The sequence below is a fragment of the Falco cherrug genome, chromosome Z, assembly GCF_023634085.1.
Source record: "Falco cherrug isolate bFalChe1 chromosome Z, bFalChe1.pri, whole genome shotgun sequence".
NCBI classification, from domain to species: Eukaryota; Metazoa; Chordata; class Aves; order Falconiformes; family Falconidae; genus Falco; species Falco cherrug.
Genome location: NC_073720.1, coordinates 40,869,920 through 40,885,871, shown reverse-complemented (window position 1 = coordinate 40,885,871; position 15,952 = coordinate 40,869,920). Strand labels below are relative to the sequence as shown.

Here is a 15,952-nt window from a genome sequence, read left to right as displayed (position 1 = left end):
TAAATGGTAATGACCTGAACTCATCTATGTATATGTTATCACTAAATAATTTAAGCTCTGAAATGAAGCCAAATTATTACTAGAATGTCAATTTGTCCAAAGCCAGGTTGTTGTCCTTTTTTTTTTTTTTTTTTTACTGTATTTGTCCTCAGATGGAAGAAATCATCTCAGCAGCAACTTTTCTAACTTTTTTCTGTCTTAATCTGATCTTAGGCACAGGTGGCTAAATGACTCGTACTTTCAAGGTCAATATAGATGTATTTAATGAATCCAATTATACTATTGTAGAAATACTTTTCTCATGTACTCTTACATATTTTAGTCAGATTTCTTAAGGCACCAACTAAACATTCTGTTGGATTTTTTTTTACTAATGAAAAGTGAACTTAAAAGTCAAGTGGTATAACTTCAAGTAAATATTCTGACTAACTATATAATACATATTTTCTATTGATCTATTTTAATACTTCATCTGTTTAGGGATCATAATAAGGCTGTTACAGTGAAATGGGCAAGAAGTAGATTAATAGGAATAGATAGGTACGGCTGTGTTACACAGTGAAGTAGTCAATATATGCCCTTATGCCCATGATTGAAATGGATTTTGAAACATCCTCTTTTTCAACAGATCTGCTGTGAATTAGAAGAATGTCAGAATCCTTGTTTGGAGCTGGATCCTCTAGAATGTGGATGTGACCAAATACTCATTTATCAACAAAACTCTTTGGTGACCTGTGATCAAATTTTTCTTCTAGTTAAGGAAGTTATAAATAGAAGACAACCAGAAATGGTATCAAACAGTAGAACTTCTTCTACTGAAGCTGTTGCTGGAAGTGCTCCACTTTCACAAGGCTCTTCTGGTATTACGGAGTTATATGGTTCTGATGTAGAACCACAGCCCAGTTCTGCAAATTTTATAGAAAATCCTCAAGATCTAAATGGATCTATGCAAGCCCACATTGATGTTAATGTAGACCTTGTGAGTCCAGACAGTGGATTGGCTACCATTAGAAGCAGCCGGTCTTCCAAGGAGAGTTCTGTTTTTCTTAGTGATGATAGCCCTGTTGCAGAAGGTGCTGCTTCCCATCACAGTCTTCTGCCTGGCTTTGACTCCTATAGCCCTATTCCTGAAGGAGCAATAGCTGAAGAACAAAAACCTCAGTCTAGAGACAATAGCGATAACTTTGATCTTTTCAATTTTGATCTAGCACCTGTGGTTGCAGCTCCATCCGAGTCATCTTCTCGTTCTGTCGATTGCTCCCCAGCAGACGACTATTTCCTTAATAGTGATTCATCAGAAGGACAACTCACTGTGCAGAAAGAACTTGACGAAGCAAACCTGCTAGAAAATAATAAAACAAATTATTCAACTGACTTACTTATGACAACAAACGAGGAAGACAATTCAGCTGAATTTGATGAGAATCCAGGAGAAATGTGTGAGAAAACAAGTTTGATCGATTTAGCTGAAGGTGATTCTTCTTCACCAGAAATGTTGAAAACTGCTGATTCGAGAATTCCACCAACTCCTGTCAACAGTCTTGTAGAAATTTCACCATTAGATAATGGGCAGCCTTTATTTTTCCCACAAGATGTCATTAAAAAAATGAATGAAATAGATGGCACAAATTATTCTCAGTCTCGTGTTAGGTATGGGAGCTGGTGGGATGGCTTTGACCTAGAGTCCAGAAATGCTGATACATGGAGTTCAAGTGAGCAGGAATCTGTATTTCAGAGCCCTGTCTTATGGAAAGATTGTAAAGAAAGTCCCTTGCTACGACAACATATTGATAGAAGAGCCTCAGATTCTGTATTCCTCCAAAACCAGCCAAAGCAAATGGAATACATGAGAGCAGGTCTGTGGGATAATCAGTTTAAACAAGATAATTGGAGCCATGAGAAGAAAGAGAAAAACAGTGAACATTCACGGTTGCAAACTGCTTCTTTAGAAGAGACAAAGCAAGAACCAGAGAGCTTTAATGACCTGTGGAAGGTCAGACAGCCAACACCTATGATGTCAGATGCATGGCGTAGTAGTGAAGGGAAAGGTAATCAGCTAGCTGCAGACTCTTACAAAGTCTGGTCCAAGTTTGATGCAGGAGATACTGCTAGAGCCTCAGAAAATGTATGGAACATGCCCAAACTGGATAAAGAAAAAAAATCAGTGAATATTCCTGAGAAATGGGCCATACCAAAAACTAGTTTATCAGAGTCTTCAGAAATCACAGTGGACAATGGGACCGAAAGTCCACCTATCCAGGTTTCTCCAGAAGCCTGGGATAAAGAAAGATATTTTTCAGTAGAAGAATATGGAAAATCTGAAAATACAAATTCTGGTTTCAACAATATGCAAAATAATTCCAAGTTGCAAATAGAGGAAAAAACTGTAACTGGTGACCCTAAACATAGACCAAAACAATTTGAAAATATAGAGACCTGGAATATGTATGATAAAAACATCAGGAAAGAAGTAACAAAAGTAGTAGTGCCATGGGAGCATACCTTCTTATATAAACACTCAGATCTTGGTTCATCAAACGTAGGTGAAGATTTAGTTGTTTCTCCACCAGACACCAATTATTCAACATCTGATTCATATACATCTCCTACATATGTGGAAGATGAAGGAGAAAATGAGGACAAAGATTTTGACGAAGAAACGGTTACTGATAAATTGATGAACCCAGGTTTGGCTGAGCCAAAAGTACTTGAGAAAGCAAGTAAGGAAGCATTATCTCCTAGAAACATTGCTTTTTCAAGTGGCGGAAACACAGACATCTGGAACACTCCCCTAAATAATGTCACCCAGTTACAAGAAAGAATTTCTGAAATTACTGCTCTTCCTGCCTCTGCTAAACCTTTCCTTAATTCAGAACAAACAGCTAATCAGTGTTTTTCAACTGAAATACATACCAGTGAAAATATTTTTTCTATATCTGAAAACAAACCACCACCACCAGTGTACGATCAAACAGTGAATGACTTATTGCTGCCACAGAATGAATTAAATACTAGACAGGTGGCAGCTGAAAATGCAGCAGCAGTGATCAGTGTTTCTGTAGAAGACACAGACACATCTACACCAACTTCAGACACTGGGAATGGTTTGGATTTGAAGATATGTGACTTAGGGAGTGAGATACTTGGTAAGAAGGCAGCACAAAACACTGCTGATGTTGATGAAAAGCTGGATAGTCAGGATTCAGCACAGCAGCTGAACTCATGGAGTTTACACAGTGAACAGGGTTGTGAGGAAGGCTGGGACAATGCCATTGTCATCTCTCAGAAAGGAAAAGAGGTATATAAAAGAACAGATGAGACAAGTGGACAGGAAATGATTAGTGACGTTTGTAATAAACCAGTGCAAGAGGACAGTGAATCTTCATGTAATGCTGATTCGGAAGAAAACAGGTCAACAACTGAAGTTCCCAGCTCCCCAGAAAAAATGAGGAATAGTGTTAATTTGGAAGTGTTGGTCACAGAGAATGAGTCATTTCCCAATCAAACTAATCCAGGTAGTCAGGAGGAGAGGAAAGACTTGTCACAGAGTAATGCAGAATCTTCTTCAAGTGCTTCTGAGGAAGGCAGAAATTACGAATCTTTTGATGACCCCAGACCACACACCTACAATTACAGTGAAACATCACAGCTGCTTTCCAAGAAAGTGGAAAAGGAGACTACAGTGATGGAGGATGCAACAAGTCCCGAGATGGAAAGTATCTCGGAAGGTTCTGATAAGGGTAGTGATAACCCTGAAAATAATTCTTCTAAAATGCCTGGAAGCTCTGGCATCTGGAATGACTCTGGAAAGAGGGGTTGTCGCCTAGCCATGTCAATTCCTTTGATGACTGAACCACAAGAAGCTCTGGGAGAAGTGAAAGAGAGCTTACATGAAGTGATTCCTGGCCATCTGGGCATTTCTGATTCTGAGTTAGTGTCTTTCAAAAATAGCTCTGAACTGAACATGTCTTACGAAAAGTCTTTCATAGATGAGTTTAAGAAGAGTCCCTCTCCTGGATATGTCAGTGTTCCTGACATTACAGATATGTCTGTGGTGGAAAATTCATTTTCACATGAAATAGGTTCTGGGAGAAATGAAAACTCTGAAAATGTAGAACCTGCTAATAATCTTTGCAGAGGGCCATGTGTAATGCTGAATGACAGTTTTCCCCAAACTGCTTGGAATTCACAGCCATGTGAAGATTTGCAATCTCCTGAAACAAGTCCTGAGGCAAGTGAAGTCCTTGAAATGGCAAACACCATAAGTAGCCTTTCAAAGGATATACAAATCAAAAGCTATTTGGAAGAAGATAATGTGTGGAGTGATTCAATAAATGATTACGCACACTCAAGTGGAACAAGTCCTGATTTAAGTGATGCATCTGTGAATGTGTGGGGAGACCTTCCAGTTGCCAGTCATGACAAAGGAAGTAGGGATATTTGGGATATTAAAGATAGTAAATATCTTGAAGGTGCCTGTAAAAGGAATGAATTTGGGAATGAATGTGAAGAAGGATTTGAAACAAGCACCGACCAGAACAACGTTCCTAAAAGCTTACATTTTTGGAATGCCCATGTAGATGATGATACTGTTTCTTCGTTATCAAGTCCTGACATAAATGAGGATTCAGAGAATTCAGAGGCATGTCCAGAAGCAATTTGTGAAGATTCCATGTATGAAAACAAACAGCATATAGTGTCTGAAGTTGGAGAGGACTATGCTCAATCCAATGCAACAAGTCTTGAAGACAATTTAGATGCAAAAACCAAGGTGGGAGAGGAGGTCCAGGTAGGCATCTTCAATGAAAATCCTGAAACAATTAAAGCTAGGAAACTGTTGCAGGAGGACTTGACTGGAACGGTGTATAATGAATATTTAGGTCACTGGGAAACACTTCAGAAAAAAGCCCAGGTGAGTATTTTTAGTAAAGAAACAAGCAGCGGAGAAGACTCATGTTTTTATGAAAGGCGTGAAGATACTACACCGACTTTAGCTGTTGATGATAAAGAAGAGTATTCTTCAAAAGCTGTAGATATGTGGAGTATGTCATTAGAAGCTGATTTCAGAACTGATGCAAAATCCACAGTAGGAACATTTGGTTTTCCAGATGACAGTTCAGAATGGTGGAATTCACAACCTTGTGAAAAAAAGCAATTGGAAGATCAGTATTCTGCTTCAAGTCACTCTGCAACAAACCAGTTAACAACTAGTAAGGAGGACTCCTGGGGTTCACCTTCACAAGATGAAGAACTAACGGAAGCACATTTCATTAAGGCCAATAATGGTGGAAATGAGCCTCCCGCCCTGTACTGTGATGAAGAAGAAAATGAAAGTCTAGTACATCCTATGAATATTCCTGATAGTCAGATAAATCAAGACACGGAGCAGTTCAAACAATTTGATCCTTTCATACTGGATAAAGAAGAAAGGAGCTTGAAAGAGCAGTTGTTTCCTACAGATGAGGAAAATCGACTGACTGCACAGAATCCTTTTTCAGATGAGGAACGAGGTATGCCAAATACATCAGTTCAAGAAATCCCAGTAGTGGATCTACCAAAAGACAATGGGGGAAATGCAAGTCTCATTCCTCAAGAACAACAGTGGGAAACCTGTGAAAGATCAGAAGTGCACAACTCCTTGCCAGATGCTTTCACTGTAGAAGACTTATCTTTTGAAATGACACAGAAGTCAAGCCCAGGGTGGAGTATATTAGTTCCCCAAACTACACTTAGCCCAGATATTTTACAGGATAACACACAAGAAAGTAATCGGCTGTTTTCAGTGGACCCTGACCTGTGGACAAATGCTGAGCAGACTGTCACTTTGAAATCAGATGGTGAAAATCCTGATATATTAAGTCACTGTGACCAAGGCAATAGTTCACAAGCATCAAGCAGTCCTGACGTGTGCCAGGAGTATGAAGCTAAGCATGCTTCTATCCCATTTTCTCAGATTGGGGTGGAGCCTGGAGACAAAGATAGTCAGCCAGTTCATGTGTGGTCAAATATGGGTAAAGAGGAAGATTCAAAGAGGCAGTTAGTAACGCAGAAGTTAGAGAGGCAGTATCAAAGTGGTAGTCTCCAGGCCTATGAACAGGGAAAGACCAATGAATCCTGTCAGCTAATCTCTTCTAATGATCATGAGCCTCCTGAATTTGCAATTCTGGAAGAATATGGTCCAGAAAATAAACTTTTTACTGACCCGATCCAGTTGGCTGAACTTAACAATGAAGTTTTACAAGTGACGTCCTTAGATCTGAAAGACACGTTCCATGAAAGTTTTACTCCTGCAAGCCATCAAGGAACACCAGCTGATACAGTTTGGATAGCAACCTCCCGAACGCATTTGGTTCCGATGGATTTCACTCTACTTGACAGGGCAGAAGAAAGCTTGAAAGAAGTTAGTGCCTTGGCTGAAGTTGGGAAATATTCCGATACTGACCATACAGCAGTAACTGCTGGTGAGCGATACATGTCAGAAGAATGTGTGGATGAATCTGAGACAGGAGCAGAGCATAACACCAGGAACGCATCAGTGGCTGATGTCCTGGCAGGCATAGGTGGTGGCACAAGTATGCTGCCAGTAGTAGGCAGCGAAGCCGCAGGAGGGGAATCAAGGGATAAGGAAGTATTTTTTCCCAAATCCTTTCTGCCTGGTGGTGGTGAAGGCCACGAATCTGATTCAAATGATCAGCTGGTTGATGACATGGGAAAAGAACCTGAAGATGTAATTGAACATGCTGTTGGTGTATTTAGGGGAATGCCCAGTGACCAGTCGCGACTGGTACCTAGTCCACCATCCCGCCTATCTTCTGACGCGGAACACTCTGGCAGCGGAGAGTGTGCAGAGAACGAGCTCCTGTTGCAGCAGCCATTTTGTGACAGTGTTTCTTTGGAAAAACCTTCGCCACGGCCAGCTCCTACGGAGGGTGCAGAAGGCATCCGAACGACCGCAGACAGCAGCGTTACCGATCAGGTGCCTGAGGCGCGCGCAGAGCGCCTTCGGGGAGATGACGCGTCGGTACCGCGGACGGCGGGAGCCCCGGCGGTTCCGGCTGCAAAACCCGCGGCAGAGGCGCGTGGCCTGGGCTCACCGCCAGGTGGCGACGGGCGACCGCCCGATGGTAAGGCGGCCCCCGGGGCGGGGGGCGGGGGCCGGGGGCGGGGGAGGGGCAGCGGCTGGGGTGTGCTGCCGGGTGGCGAGCCCTTGCGTGAAGTGCGGGGTCTGGGAGTGTCCCGTGATGTACGTTGCATCCTCTGTGCATGGGAAGGCCTCTAGCATCGCCCTTCTGGGCAGAGCTAAAGCTTTTAAACGTTGAAGTAGGAACATTTCTGTGGTGCGTACGGGGCCTAGCGTATGGGACACGGAACCATCTGTCCCTTAGGAAGGGTTGCGGTGTTAATGTGTAATCTCTAACAATAATGACGATGATGGTGTTGTAAAATTCAAGTACACATTAACAGAACAAAGTGAACTGAGAAGAGCTTTACCTCACTCTACTGATTTAAAGCAATCATGGTGACTGCAATAGTAATTTGAAAACTAAAAGGAGTTTCTGTTTGCCTGTTCTTTTAGAAGCTGGCACTGACTCCCTGCTTTGCAGGGGGAATAAGCTGAGAAATTCCTCTGAGAGCCCTGAGCTGAAAAGTACAGAGGGTGAGGAAGATGTGAGGATGCAGGTGCACCAGGATCCAGCTTCACTGGAGATGGATTACATCCTTGTTACTGAGGAAGAAAATACACCTTCAGCGAAGGATTCCCTTGAAAGAAAGGAAAGCGATTTTGCATTTCAAGAAGCTCATGTAGCTGAACAAACAGCATCTCATGAAGGCTTTTCACCAGGCCCCTCAGATGCCTTTCAGCCAATCTCCATTACAAATGAAAGGGAAGATCGCTTTGTTTGCGGGACTGAATGGGATGCTGTTCACTTAGAATTGAAAAGTTCTGTTGTACCGCAGAAACTGGATGATGAAACAAGTTCACGAGGAAGCTGTGGGCAAGATGAGGGCTGGATTATATTGGGTCAAAATGAGGTCAGTGATGTATCACCTGAAGACATTTCTGCTGACTTAGAGATGCCAGAATTGGGGTCTGGACATTCTGGTGGTAAACTGGCAGCTGTCGTAGCACAGGAATTGATTCTTGACACTCAGGCAGAATTTCAGGTAGAAACTCTCCTTCAGAAATCATTTGAACATGAGGGCTGTTACCCTTCAGATAGCCTGACAAGTGAGGATGGGAGTTCGGGCACTGCAGGAGCTCATGTGCTGCCCGTGGTTGGTGGTGATGGTTCATGGGAATCAAGTTCTCAACAGAGACTTGGTAATAACATAACAACAGGACAAGAAATGAAGGAGGAAACGGTGCTTCTCAGCAGTGAAAGAGAACTGAGTCAAAAATCAGGGTAAGGAAAACCCAACCCATTTCCTTTAGTCTTCTGTTGACTTGTTATCAATGTTACTGAGGTGTATGACATTATATGAATAGACAGCAGGACTTTCAAGTCTGAAGTACTAATTATATTTTTATGACTTAAGTAACATTGTATTCCTTCCTTTCTAAAAACAGAGTCTTGCTTCTTCATTGCTTGATATGAGCTAAATTAGGATTGTTTCACAATGCAGAAGCTTGTAAGGCCACTTCAGAAGTCCATCTTCCTTCTGTGAAGTTCCATAGGCTTCATAACCTACCTTTAAATCTGAAACACATATGGCCAGGGAACGCAGGCCAAAGCCAGGTACTGATGGTATTACCAGTCCAGATACAATGCCAATGATGAGATTATGGGAGGGATGGAAGTGAAGTACTATCTCTGCCTAATGCAAAGCTGGGAAGGAAGATAGGAGGGAATCAAGGTTTAGAGTCAGAAGAAGGTGCTGTTCATAGAGAAAAGTGTGATAGGAAATTACGGTCTTTGTGACTATTTTTAAGCTGTAGTCAGATCAGAGCAGCAGTTCTGTCTGCTTTGACTGGACTGGCAGTTGAGGAAGTTTGAGTGTATTTTGCACCTGCCTTTGGGTGGAAGTGCATCCTCCATGCTGTCAGAATTACTATGCCTGCTGTCTCTCTGTTGTGTCACCAGATGGAGACAGAGATGACCTTCTTGACTCCATTTACTGTAATGTTTTGGAGAGGGTGCTTCAGCTGTTGCCTTCTCTTCTTTTACAACCAGGAGATGTAACTGCTACAGTGGACTTGTAGGGTAACCTCAGAGAAGCAAATGTGGAAGTCTGACCTCATTTCTCCTGGACATCTGCAGCTGACATGCTGCAGTTTTATCAAGAGGAACCTGGCATTATATTTATACAGTGAAATTCATATGAGCAGTAAAAGAAACTTCCCTGTACAAATAAAACTAGGGAGTGTAACTGCTTTGTACTTGTTACTCCTTTCAAACTGCACTTAGTCAAAAGAGCATATGTGGTATGAAACACTTGGAAACGTACTGTTTTTGTGAAATGCAAGACTGATTTTTGCTTTTTTTCAAGTTTCTCCCAAGCACTTGTCAGTTCAGTGTAGAATACACAACACATACACAACTTCTATTTATCAGGTTTTAAGTATCTTAAATTTTAGACTTTACTTTTTGAAATTTTCACTAACAATTTTGCAATTTTAGCAGTAAGCTTTTTTCCCCTTACAAGTGGCATGGCTGTGTATGATAGTATAAGTCTGATAACAGCATGTACAAATAATCTGTGATGGAAAACCACAGCTTTTTGCTAGCTTTGTCCCCACCCCAAACAGCTCACATTTTATTAAGATTTCAGGAATGAGCAGTTCAGTAGCTGTGTTTTATCTTCCCACAGATGTTAAAATACCTTCCCTCCAAACATTTTCACAATTTTCAGAGAGTGTATCACTACCACAAGATTAGACACTGTTATAGCTTAGTTGTTTTTAATATATACTAAGTGCAGGCTTCATCCTGAACAGAACCCCCAGTCTCAGAAATTCTGAAATATAATAATGTTACTTGCAGGCTTAAACTTAAGCACCTGTATAGGAGTTAAGGTTTTCTTGACAAACAAGATTTTGAGTAGTAGTATATATAGCATAATTGCCCTCATACACTGCCCCGGACTGAAATCTGTTCAATCTAACCGGACAGACAGCACTGAGGAGAATATGACAGGAGAGGGGCTCTGTTGTGGTAGGGGAGTGACAGCTTTTATTGATGCAGGTTAGCATTTACAGTCCTCAAGAAACGGGCAAATCTTCAGAAGGGTTAGCAGAAAATGAGCACTCCCCAGTTCTGTATGGTCTGAAGTAAACCAAATGCGAAGAGTTTGACCTTGAAACTTTTTAGAAGTAGAGCTGCTTAGCACAACATTTCTGTTGCACCCAGTCCTCCAAGCTTCTGTCTTGCATTCCAGAAGGAAAAGTAGAAATTCAGAAATGCAGCACTCTCCAAACTGTCAAGCTGCAACAAGGTCTTCTACTATCTCATACCAGTCCCTCTGCTGCCTTCTCCTCATCTGGGGCTTGTGTTCTCTCTGCTTCTTCCTCTCTCACCTTCTCTTCCTCAGCTGCCCTCTCTTCATTGGCTCTCAACCACTGCACTTAACCAGCCACAGCTGCACCTTATCTACATCAGCCAACCCACCACCCCTGAAGCCAACCCACAGTTCTATATTAATAATGCTAATTAACCCAGCTTCATTCTTCTACAATTCCCCCTTTTTTTCTTAACATTTCATACCTCATGTTTTTGCCAACCATCATGTCCTTTTTACAAATAAACTTTTCATACAGTCCTCTATAATCCCTCTACAGTTCCCCCCCCCTTTTTTTTTTCCTTTTTAACATTTCGTACCTCATGTTTTTACCAACCATCACAAACTTTTTACAAATAAACTTTTCATACAGTCCAGATGACTTGTCCCTGAATTGCTTCTTCACTTTTATCTTGGGCTTTTCAGCTTCTACAGGTTGATCACCTTTCTTATCTGCTTTCTTAGCATCTGGGATTTTGTTTTCTTCAGAGGGGGCTTGTGATGAACTTATAGTGCAGGGGTCCTCAAAGTTTTTAACCAAGGGGCCGGTGCGCGGATGCAGTGGCAGGCAGCCATCTGCGGCTGCTTGGTTTCCCCCCCAGCGCCCAGCGGGGGGGAGTGTCTGTAAATACGGGGGGCCAGATTGAGGACCCTGGGGGGCCGTAGTTTGAGGACCCCTGTTATAGTGCCTTGTCCTTTCGCCTCTTGGATCATACCGGACAGTAACCTGAATGAGCTTGCAGCAGCAGCAGATCTAGAATACAGCACTAACACATCATTCTGTGTCCTGAAAAACTTCTTAACATCTTTGTGGTCGCCCATTTCTTCTTCAACTGCAGACACCTTCAACGAGCACATAAACACCAGCAAGAATACCGCCAAGCCAAGCAGCAGCAGCAATGGCGGGAGCCACCCATGGCACCGCGCTGCTCCCACACCTTCCCTCGGCACAGCCATCACTGCTGTCTGGCCGGACCCGCTCTGGACCCACCGCTGTGGGCTGCTGCCACATCTGGCTGTGTACTCTGCCACTATCGCCTGTTACCCTCAGTCTCTTAACTCCACGGCAGTCAGGCTTCCTTCTCTTTGATCCCAACGGCTCACCTTTACTGGTGGCTGATCGAGATCCCCAGGCTCTTCCCGCCTATCTCAATGTGATCTGAATCGCAGGCTATCCCCGCCTGTCTTTGCTTCATCGGGTGCTGCCACTACCACTCAAAACTTCAAACATCCCCTGGCACAGCCATTGCCGCTGTCGCCACTCATTACACTCAGTCTCATAATCTGCAGGGCCTCACACAGGGCACCAATTGTGACAGCACTCTCCAAACTGTCAAGCTGCAACAAGGTCTTTTACTATCTCATACCAGTCCCTCTGCTGCCTTCTCCTCATCTGGGGCTTGTGTTCTCTCTCACCTTCTCTTCCTCAGCTGCTCTTTCTTCATTGGCTTTCAACCACTTAACCAGCCACAGCTGCACCTTATCTACATCAGCCAACCCACCACCCCTGAAGCCAACCCACAGTTCTATATTATCAATGCTGCTTAACCCAGCTTCATTCTTCTACAGTGAAATTGTCTGCAAAATCTGGAAGAAGCAAAACAAGCAAATCACCAACAGCTGCTTGGTTCTGCCTGCACATTTCTGTGGAAGGGCGGCTTGGGATTTGTGGATATAGGAGACCTGGATGTCCTTTGACTTCGAGGTGGTTTGTCTGTTAGAACTAGTCCACTCCCTGGAAGTCATCTTCCTCCATTATCTCTTGCAGGTTTTCCCTGGGAGTCCATCAAAACCAACTAATTTCAATGAATAAAGCTTTTTTTTTGACAAATGAGTAATTCTTAGTGAAAATCCTTGAATCAAAAAATGCTTACCACCTCTGCTCCCAATAGATGGTGAATGGGATGGGAAAAAGGAAGGGTTGTTTAGAGGTGCTGGCTAGTTGCAGGCTTGCAAATCTGACATGAACAAATTGGCTGTCAAATCCTCTGTCTCCCATAAAGCATTTTAAATTAAAAGCAGCCAGATGCTGACCCTGCTTAAGTCACGCTGATTAATTACATGCAGGCAGCATCCTAGGGTTTGACTTGCCATGCTTACATGCCCATGAAGTTCTTAGAAAGGGGAAAAAAAAACCTGGTCTAGGTATCTGATTTTAAATTATTTGTATAAATCAGCACAATGAAGTTGGGATAACTTTGAAGTAGTAAGATGCTTTGTTAGATACCTCAAGAAAAATAATCTGATTTTTGAACTTACACTGGCACTAGAAAAATCATTCTAATGGCCATGGATTTATAGGGGTTTTGTACGGGGTTTTAACATCTTGCTGCTATGTATTGTTAGATCCACTTTGAGAAGAACTCTGCTGTTCTTCAGGAATTTCTGTAAGTCTCCAAAGTAAAAGCTTGATTCTTGTACACAATAGTAGTTTGCCTTGGTGTTTCAGGTATGGTACATTAATTATTCTTAGAACTTAGTATATTCTTTTAGACTAATTCCTGCATTAAAGTCCAAAATTGGACCATGTTAACCTAAGAGTGTTTTAAGTGAAAAATTAAATGCATGATGGAATGTTGTGCATCCCGCAAGGAAAGGATACAGTAGTTCTTGGTACAGAATATATATGGTCACTATAGCTTCTACTATAGGCTTTTTTCTTATCTGGCTCAGAAGTTGCTTAACACTTGTTTAATACGAAATGCCTTTTCAGTGCATAGCTGTGGCTATTCCTGTTCTTAACACTAGCGATGCTGGAGCCCAGAGAAGTAAATAAAAGCAGGGAAGAATCCATATTAACAATTATTTCTGGAAGCATGGAACCATTATGTTTTGTGGTTAGACATTTTTTGTTGATAAGATATGCAACCTAATGGAAGTTTTTTCCAGTGTTAATGTTTGTAAACATACTGCTCTTGTCTGAGGCTTTCATATCTGATAGAGATTGCTTTTGTGATGCTCTTTTCTCCTCAGTTTACCCTGTGCTTGTTATCTGATGTTCAGTAAACTTGTAATAAGCTTATGTCTTTGGTCAGTTAGATAAGGACTTCAGACTTCGTAGGAGATAGCAGTGAGACATGCAGATATATCTGTGCATGCCCATAGCGTGATTACAGAGGCCTTGATTCCTTTGAAACCAAAGAAAACACAAAAAAACTTTATGGTAGAAAGGCTAAAACACACATGGGAATAATTATTTCTAGATTGTATGTCGATTTCATTAAACCTCTTATATAAACAGCTGTAGAAACAGCTACTGATAATGGTAGAACTATGTAATTAGAAATGCTTTCTAATGCATTTCTTTGATAGTTTTAAAAACACAGGTTCCTTCTTAAAGTGTACCTCAGTGTGCAGCTTTTAAGTCTGAAATTAATTGCCCTTTTTGGCTGACAAACTTTAAAAACTATGTGGTACAGTAGAACTGCCAGCCCCTGGGAGGTTAGCACACAAACACGTGTGTCATCACGTAAGAGAAGAAACTGAGGCTCTTCTCTTGGTACTGCAGTAGAGTTTCTGGATGGCCTGATGGCATCAGTTAGTCATCAGCCTCTGAGTCTGCCAAAGATTTTTATCTTCGAAGTAGGTTTTGGTAGAAATGAACCAAAGTCTAAGTCAGCCTTGGTTCCCAGAAGTGTCCTGCCTGAATTCTTGTACTTCTGAAAGGCCATAATTTTGACCCAGGAAAGTTTATTGGATTCTTCACTAAATGTGACTCTTGCCTTGACTGAATAGTCTATTTCCTAGCTTATGCTTACTTAAGTTTGCTTGGTATCAGAAAATTAAGCACATTTGATCTGTAGGTCTGGCTGGGTAGCTGTGCCCTGAGCATGGATTACATTCTTCGCTCGTTTTTTTGTTTTATCAAATACTTTTGCTTTACGCAATTAAGTTTCTGAACCCGTTCTGAACCCGTAACACCCATCTCTTGATAGTGGTTTTAGAAAGTGGCTCCTGAATCATGGGCTTTCTCTAGTGCAGCCTTTGCTTCCTGCAAGGAGGCTTTCCTTGTGGCCTGCTGGTTGTTGTTTCATATACCCTTGGCAGGGTATAGAAATTAGGTTCCTTATTTTACAGGTATGTACTTCACCTTCATATATTTATGTATTGCACAAACACAAGCTTCCATAGGTATGTCAGTGATAAAAGGAAAACCAGGGAAAACATGGGCTCTGTTTGGAAAGAAATGGGAGACCTGGTTGCCTGGGACATGGAGAAGGCTGAGGTACTCAACAGCTTTTTTGCCCCGGTTTTCACTGGCAAGTGCTTCAGCCACACCACCCAAGTTGAAGAAGGCAAAGGCAACAACTGGGAGAATGAAGAACTTCCCACTGTGGAAGCAGATCAGGTTTGAGACCATCTAAGGAACCTGAAGGTGCACAAGTCCATGGGAACTGGTAAGATGCATAGGCGGGTCCTGAGAGAACTGGCGGATGAAGTGGCTAAGCTGCCTATACATCACATTTGAAAAGTCTCAGCAGTCTGGTGAAGTTCCCACTGACTGGAAAGGGGGAAACATAACCCCCGTTTTTAAAAAAGGAAATAAAGAAGACCTGGGAAACTACAGGCCGGTCAGTCTCACCTCTGCACCTGGCAAGATCATGGAGCAGATCCTCCTGGAAACTATGGTAAGGCACATGGAAAATAAGGAGGTGATTGGTGACAGCCAACATGGCTTCACTAAGGGCAAATCATGTCTGACAGATCTGGTGGCCTTCTATGATGGCGGTACAGCTCTGGTGAATAAGGGAAAAGCAACTGATACAATCTACCTGGACTTGTGTAAAGCACTTGACACAGTCCTGCATGAGATCCTTGTCTAAATTGGAGGCACATGGACTTGACGTATGAACCACTCAGTCGATAAAGAATTGGCTGGATGGTTGCATGCAAAGAGTTGTGGTCAATGGCTCGATGTCCAAGTGGAGACCAGTGATGAGTGGTGTTCCTCAGGGGTTGGTATTGGGACTGGCACTGTTTACCATCTTTGCTGGCAACATGGACACTGGGATTGAGTGAACCCTCAGCAAGTTTGCTGCCAACATCAAGCTGTGTGGTGCCGTTGATATGCTGGAGGGAAGGGATGCCATCCAGAGCGAGCTTGAAGGCTTCAGAGGTGGGCCTGTGTGAACCTCGTAAAGTTCAACAAGGCCAAGTATAAGGTCCTGCACCTGATTTGAGGCAATCCCAAATGTGGATACAGGCTGGGTGGAGAGTGTATTGAGAGCAGCCCTGAGGAGAAAAACATGGGGGTGTTAGTTGATGAGAAGAACAATATGGCCTGGCAATATGTGCTTGCATCCCAGAAAGCCAGCCATATCCTGGGCTGTATCAAAAGAAGCAGGACCAGCACGTCAAGGGAGATGATTCTGTGCCTCTGCTCCACTCTTGTCAGACCCCAGCTGGGGTACTGTGTTCAGCTCTGGGGCTCCCAACATAAGAAGGACATGGCCTG

General features: G+C 42.6%; 1 protein-coding gene across 5 annotated transcripts in view; it reads left to right on the top strand.

The window, feature by feature from the left end:
- The window catches only part of PRUNE2 (prune homolog 2 with BCH domain), a 144,685-nt gene that overhangs the window by 82,326 nt on the left and 46,407 nt on the right, over positions 1 to 15,952 (top strand). For all 5 annotated transcript variants that reach the window (XM_055699316.1, XM_055699315.1, XM_055699313.1 and 2 more), the window contains exons 8-9: positions 629 to 7,124; positions 7,577 to 8,405. In XM_055699316.1, coding sequence (XP_055555291.1) covers positions 629 to 7,124; positions 7,577 to 8,405 — 7,325 coding nt within the window. The remainder of the gene's footprint in view (positions 1 to 628; positions 7,125 to 7,576; positions 8,406 to 15,952) is intronic.